The 7,505-nt window shown below is 48.6% G+C and overlaps 1 protein-coding gene across 1 annotated transcript in view; it reads left to right on the forward strand.

The window, feature by feature from the left end:
* The window catches only part of kcnh3 (potassium voltage-gated channel, subfamily H (eag-related), member 3), a gene marked incomplete at both ends in the record, with an annotated part of 122,202 nt that extends 119,933 nt beyond the window's left edge, over positions 1-2,269 (forward strand). The window contains 2 exons of the mRNA XM_083921373.1: positions 235-287; positions 1,343-2,269. Coding sequence (XP_083777499.1) covers positions 235-287; positions 1,343-2,269 — 980 coding nt within the window. The remainder of the gene's footprint in view (positions 1-234; positions 288-1,342) is intronic.
* Positions 2,270-7,505: the final 5,236 nt, after the last annotated feature.

Raw genomic sequence — 7,505 nt, forward strand, 5'->3', positions numbered from 1 at the left:
AAATAGATGCAAAACCAGCACAAAAAGATGCAAAATGACTAAAAATAGATGCAAACCAGCACAAAAAGATGCAAAATGACTAAAAATAGATGCAAAACCAGCAAAAAAAGATGCAAAATGACGTTTAAGTGTGTTTCCTACAGTAGATCCGTTTGTAGAACCTGATTAAAACGTGAAAACCTTTGAATGTTTGGTTTGTTTCATGTTCTTGTTTGTGTCTCGTGTTGTGTTCAGGGACCCGGGAGCACTCGGAGATCAAGCACAGCGTGTGTAAACTGACGGAGGAGGTGAGTGCTGGCTCTGGGCTGTGGCGCCTCCATGTGGTCGTTTACCAAACTGTCATTCATCTGCACAATTATACATGTTTTTACTTCTGATAATACATAAATAAATACATAATAACTGTGTTCTTTTACTTACTGGCAGTGAGGTTCTGTTGTATATGAAATGATATTTAATAATAATAAGAATAAACTTTAAACACAGGAACAGATCAGTAAGTATTAAAACAGAAAACACAAAAAAATGATGAAATATTAAAGATAAAAAAGGTAGGAGTAATAAAACAAGTGAATAACAATCATAAAAACTATTTCACAAGTCTGAGAAATATCAAATATCAATAATGTTAAAAGTGGATAAAAGCAAAATCATAAACATGATTTAATTTAAATTAAATCAGATAATTAATGAATTAAATAAATAAGGTAATAAATATGTAATATCACCTATAACTGAGTCGTCACAATAAATAAATAACATGTTTTTATTTAAAAGTTTAGTTTTTCAAGTGAATATTTTCATTTCATAGTCATATTTATTTTTTTCTTCTTTATTTGATGTTATTATTATTATATTTATTAATATTTTCTATATTTATTCATATGCTTATTAATGTTAATTAATACATTTATGTGTGTGTTTATTTATTTAATCTTATGGGGTTTTTTTTAATCTCACCTCACGATTTGTTTCTTTTTTTAAACCCTTTGTTTGTATTTGTTATTTATGTTACTTATGTTTTTTGTTAGTTTTTTATTTTGAAAATTAATAAATAAAATAAAATAAAATTAATATCAAGTCAAACCTTTCCCCTGTAGATGAACGACATGAGGTCAGAGGTTCAGAGATCAGAGGTTCAGAGGTTAAAGGTTAGAGGTTAAAGGTCAGAGGTCAGAGGTTCAGAGGTCAGAGGTTCAGACGTCAGAGGTCAGAGGTTCAGAGGTTCAGAGGTCAGAGGTCAGAGGTCAGAGGTGAGAGGTCAGAGGTTCAGACGTCAGAGGTCAGAGGTTCAGAGTTCAGAGGTCAGAACGGTGACGTGTCCTCTGTGTCTCTCCTCCAGATGAACAGTCTCTCCAAACAAGTCTCCAAACTCAGTCAGGAGCTGCAGGAAATGACACGCCTGCTTAAGCCCCTCCTCCAGACGACAGCGGCGCAGCCAATCCTGATGACCATGATGCCAAATCTGACCCCGCCCCCCAGCAGCGCCAGCCACCTCTCATCAAGCACCTGCGTGGCGCCGCCGCCACAGCCGGCCCCCGCCACGCCGTGCTCCCTGCTGCAGAGGCCGGCCCCTCGCTCCCTGTTGGACAGCGGAGACACGGAGGGGGTGGATCTGCCCGGGTGCCTTCTCCCGACTCCTCACTCACCAAAAAGGCCTCATTCGTCTTCTTTCGGGTCCGATCCCGCCCGCTCCGCCCTCCCGTCCCCCGAGGAAGGACTTGCTGAGGGATCTCCGCTCCTCCGCGGCTTCAACGCCTCCTCCAGTAACGGGATATACCAGCCTCCCCTCGCCTCTCGCACCCCTTCACCCTCTCTCTCCTTCTCTATGTCTCTCTGCTCCTCGCCGTCCCTCTCCCCCTGCCAAGGCCCCCACCCGTCCAAACCCGGCCTGCTCCCCCCACCTCCCTCCCAGGACACCCCTCCTCCCCCGTCCTTCCACTGCTCCGCTCCCCCGTCACTCACCTCCTCCCCCAGAGACCGTCAGCTGGGGCCGTCCCCTCCTCCCGTCCCTCTCTTGCCTCCCGCCGTCTCCCTCCATCCCTCCACCGTGTCCCTGCCCGTGTCTCTGGACTTTGTTAGCGCACGGCGATGGCCGGGAGATACCAAGACTCCACCTTGGTGTAACTCGCAGCTGCGCCGTGGGGAGGTCCGGCCCGTCACTCACCCGCAGGAGCTGGAGATGCAGGAGTGGGGACGACAGCTGGAGCAGGGGAAGGCGTCCACAGAGCACATCAGATTCATCGATGAGGAGGAGCCGGCGTTATGAACGGGTCAGAACTGAGCGAGGACGAAAGAAAGAGATGAAAGACGGAGGTCGGATCAAGGAACGTGACGGCTCGATGACGGGAAACAGAAACACAGCTGGGAGGCTGAGATACGACGCCGGCTGTCAGCGAGTCAGAGTGAAGGACGACAGCAGCACAACACGTCTTACAGCATCAACACTTCGGTAGCATCAACCCTCCCCTGCAGCTCCTGGGGCATGCAGGACCGCAGCTCCACAGAGCGCCGGCTGCAGGGACGACACATGTTCGCAGTCCGACTCTGAAGTTAGCGTCGTCATGGTTCTCTCCACAAAACACCGATGGGATTGTCCTGCAGAACGTAAACTCTGTGGAACACAACAGTTCATGATACTTACATGTTTTGTTCAGCAAAATAATCTTCACAACACAATCAGCAGTCTAAAGTTCACGTTATTAGGCCGTAAACCAACAACACTACACACTAGCCGCTGCTCCTTTGCGTTGAAAAGAGCCAGTTGAGGTGGTTCAGGATCATCTGGTAAGGATGAACCCTGGGCGCCTCCCTAGGGAGGTGTTCCAGGCACGTCCAGCTGGGAGGAGGCCTCGGGGAAGACCCAGGACCAGGTGGAGAGATTAGATCTCCACACTGGCCTGGGAACGCCTCAGGATCCCCCAGTTAGAGCTGGTTAATGTGGCCCGGGAAAGGGAAGTTTGGGGTCCCCTGCTAAAGCTGCTGCCCCTGAGACCCGACCCCGGACAAGAGGCTGAAGATGAGATGAGATGAGATGTCAAATCATAACAAAAGTTATCTCACCACCCCGTCGTCTAAAGCAAAGGATCAGTTCCAGTGAGTGAGAACGTGTCAGACACAGAATCTCCTGCTTAACACACGTACAAGCTTCAAAATTCATATTTTATTTTGTAGAACAAAACATGAAAATGTCTTTAACTCGTGTGAACCACCGACCGTGTTTAGGACATTGAACCAAAAACCCATTTGTGGGTTTGGGGGCTCGTCCCTGCAGCTGGACTGAGCTCTCTCCAGCTCACTGACTCGACCCTGTGAGGATGTCTCCTGCTCTTCAAAGGGCAGGGAATCAAACACACGTTTCTCAGCAGGAAACTTGTCTGTAACCCAAAGGCAGGTCATCGGAGCCTCTGCACCGGGACTGGGAATGTAAACTCTTCATTCAGTCTCAGTGGAAACACTCGTCCACCTCGTCTCCAGAGTCACGCGCTCGTCCTTCATGTTCCCAAAAACAACAAGTATTTGAATGGTTTTTAACTTTGAACAGAAAAATCCACCTTTTCTTTCCCCGTGAGACGTTTGAGTCGAGGTTGGAGGTGCTTCAGTTTTAAGGGGGTTGGGTTCTTCTGTGCCAAAGACAAAAAAAGCAAAATGGAGTTGGATAAACGTCAGAATGAGCACTCGTACGCACCCGTGTGTCACCATCGTGCTGGTTTACGACCGGCCCTTTCCGATTGTACAGCAGCCTCCCGCGTCACTCCTGAGCTTTAGCCATCCAGCCATTTGTGCCTTCGCCACCGAAAGACAGGAGTCCGTCACCTGTCGACTCCAGATCAAAGTTCAAACAGAAAGCCATCACCTGCAGAGAACACTTGCACCTTTTACCTAAAACATAACAAAAAAAAGTTATTTATTTATTTATTTAGGCTGTGGATTTATTTATTTTTGTTGATGAAAGCAATGAAACAGGCCGAGCGTCACCTTCCCGACTCTTATGTAGCATGCATACATTTCCCATCATCTCCAGCCACAGGGATATAAACACCAGGATGTGTCGTCGGCCGGTGACGCGGCGGCCATCTTGGTCAGGGGAGCTGCGTTTCCTAATGCATGTATGTCTGTGGAGACAGGAAGTTATGATCATCGTTATTCTCTGAAGCTGCGGTTCATTCGTCGTTCAACGCGCCCTCCTTCACTCCCCCTCAGCCTTTGGTGTTACGTCACCGCACACGTCACACGGTGGCGGTGGAGATCCACCTCCAGGTGCAGGTTCAGACTATCATGGATCCGCCACCAGGTGCAGGTTCAGACTGTCATGGATCCACCTCCAGGTGCAGGTTCAGACTGTCATGGATCCACCTCCAGGTGCAGGTTCAGACTATCATGGATCCACCTCCAGGTGCAGGTTCAGACTGTCATGGATCCGCCTCCAGGTGCAGGTTCAGACTGTCATGGATCCGCCTCCAGGTGCAGGTTCGGACTGTCATGGATCCTCCAGGTGCAGGTTCAGACCGTCATGGATCCACCTCCAGGTGCAGGTTCAGACTGTCATAGATCCTCCAGGTGCAGGTTCAGACCGTCATGGATCCACCTCCAGGTGCAGGTTCAGACTATCATGGATCCACCTCCAGGTGCAGGTTCAGACTGTCATGGATCCACCTCCAGGTGCAGGTTCAGACTGTCGTGAATCCGCCTCCAGGTGCAGATTCAGACTGTCATGGATCCACCTCCAGGTGCAGGTTCAGACCGTCATGGATCCACCTCCAGGTGCAGGTTCAGACTGTCATGGATCCACCTCCAGGTGCAGATGCAGACTGTCATGGATCCGCCTCCAGGTGCAGGTTCAGACTGTCATGGATCCACCTCCAGGTGCAGGTTCAGACTGTCATGGATCAACCTCCAGGTGCAGGTTCAGACTATCATGGATCCACCTCCAGGTGCAGGTTCAGACTGTCATGGATCCTCCAGGTGCAGGTTCAGACTGTCATGGATCCTCCAGGTGCAGGTTCAGACTGTCATGGATCCACCTCCAGGTGCAGGTTCAGACTGTCATGGATCCACCTCCAGGTGCAGGTTCAGACTGTCATGGATCCACCTCCAGGTGCAGGTTCAGACTGTCATGGATCCACCTCCAGGTGCAGGTTCAGAACGTCATGGATCCGGCTCCAGGTGCAGGTTCAGACTGTCATGGATCCGCCTCCAGGTGCAGGTTCAGACACTTAAGATGGCGGTGGGGAAGTGAACGAGGGCGCGTTGAACCACTTTTGAAACGCAGCAATAATCAGAATTTCTCTGAGTCTTTTCTTTACGTTCAGAGGTCAGAAGTTACGGCGCCGGCGACGCATCTGCGTGTTTATACGTCTAATGTCCAACAACACTGAGCTTTACGCTGGTACGAGACACAACTACAATACCCAGGATGCATCGCTGTGGAGGTCTCAGGACTTCTGTACTGTTGTGAGGTGTTTTGTGCACCACATGTTGTAAAAACAGACGCGTCAGATATCTGGTTTCTATTTTCTGTACCGGGACCTGGACACTGACACACCAAGACGCAGAACTCCCGCTGACGTCTGTGGAGTTTGTTTACTCTTCTGGTTACTCTGGGGGGGGTCTGAGGGGGGTCTTGGGGGGGTCTTGGGTACACAAAAGAGGGTTTTAAATGCATGTCCAGACTTTTTTTGCATGAGGAATGTGCCTGCTTTTTTGAGCTGTGGAGGGCGGCGGGCGGACGGGAGTGGACGAACCTCCCGCCCCGCCGGGTTTGGGGTGTTTTATGAATAAAGACTGCTGTTACATACGAACTTCACCAGAGTTACAAACTGTACAACAATAAAGAAGTGTTGTTTTGTAAGATCCCAGACTCCTGTGCTCTCCAGAACCACCTGCAAGTGTCAGAAGTTAAAAATTAAACCTTGTAATAAATCATTTTAAAGCTCTTTACGGTGGAACGACCAACACGCCCGTCACATCAGTGTGGAGTGAGGTATAAGGGCGTCTGCATCTGTTGCAACGTTAGAGGTCAAGCGTCTGATTCTTCCGTCCTCAGAGTCATTCAAATGTGACAGTTATCTTTATTATTATAGTCTGAGCTTCACAGCGATACATGACTTCCTGTTATTCTGGAGAGGAAACATGGAAACAGTGATGATGGAGGGATGAAGAAGGTGAGCGTCCTTCCTCTTCTTTGCTTCTCTCTCTCAAACACACACGTCATGTCTTCACACCATCAGTGTTCAACCAAACGTCTCACGTCCTCTCTGCTGCTGTCAGTTTCAGGTCATAATGATGTGATCCTCTTCATCATCATCATCATCATCACCACCATCATCATCATCCTCCTCATCATCATCATCATCACCATCACCATCACCATCACAATCATCACCATCATCATCATTACCATCATCCCTTCTAACGTCCTCTCTGCTACTGTCAGTTTCTCTTTTCAGGTCACAACGATGTGATCATCCTCTTCATCATCATCACCCTCATCCTCCTCATCATCCAGGTATCTGAGACTCCACTTATCTCCAGTTTACAGTGCTGCCCTTTCATCCCTTCATTCAACAATCCAACCTCAAAGAACAACTGTTCACAAACGTCCTCCTGTGACTCCAACCACTGTCGTTAAGACTCAATAGAGCACTAACCAAGTCCAGACCTACTTCCACCAACCACTCACTCTAACGACGCTCGTTGGCACTTGGAGCAGTGTTTTTAAACTACTCATTTTAGGTTCATTGCTGACTCTAAATCACCCGTAGGTGTGAATGGTTGTCTGTCTCTGTTCGTCTCTATGTGTCCTGTGATAGACTGGCGTCCTGTCCAGGGTGGACCCCGCCTCACGCCCGATGTCAGCTGGGATCGGCTCCAGCCCCCCGCGACCCCGACAGGGACAAGAGGCTGAAGATGAATGAATGAATGAATGAATGAATGACTCTCTTCCATCAGTTTAGCGGGCGACTCTTGAGCATGACATTTCACGGATCCTAAAAGTTGAAGTATTTTCTTTCGTATTTTGATAATATTTAGTCATTAATGTTTCCTATTTTTATTTTAGAGATTCTTTTGAGTACGACCAGGTCTGAAGATGTCCGCTGTCATCAGTGTGAAAGGGGGAATGTGAGTGTGTGAGCTGAGAAGTCAGAAGACTGGAAAAGGCGCGATACTGTAGAGCAGGGGTGCCCAACCCTGCTCCTACAGAGCCACTGTCCTGCATGTTTTAGGTTTCTCCTGCTCTAACACACCTGAGTCTAACACACCTGAGTCTAACAATAATCACACTGTGACGAGCTTTAGCTGCTTGATCACGAGCAGATCATTAGACTCAGGTGTGTTAGAGCAGAGAGAAACCTAAAACATGCAGGACAGTGGCTCCAGGAGCAGAGAGAAACCTAAAACATGCAGGACAGTGGCTCCAGGAGCAGAGAGAGAAACCTAAAACATGCAGGACAGTGGCTCCAGGAGCAGAGAGGAACTAAAACATGCAGGACAGTGGCTCCAGG

The sequence above is a fragment of the Echiichthys vipera genome (assembly GCF_963691815.1).
Source record: "Echiichthys vipera genome assembly, chromosome: 10".
Lineage (NCBI taxonomy): Eukaryota > Metazoa > Chordata > Actinopteri > Perciformes > Trachinidae > Echiichthys > Echiichthys vipera.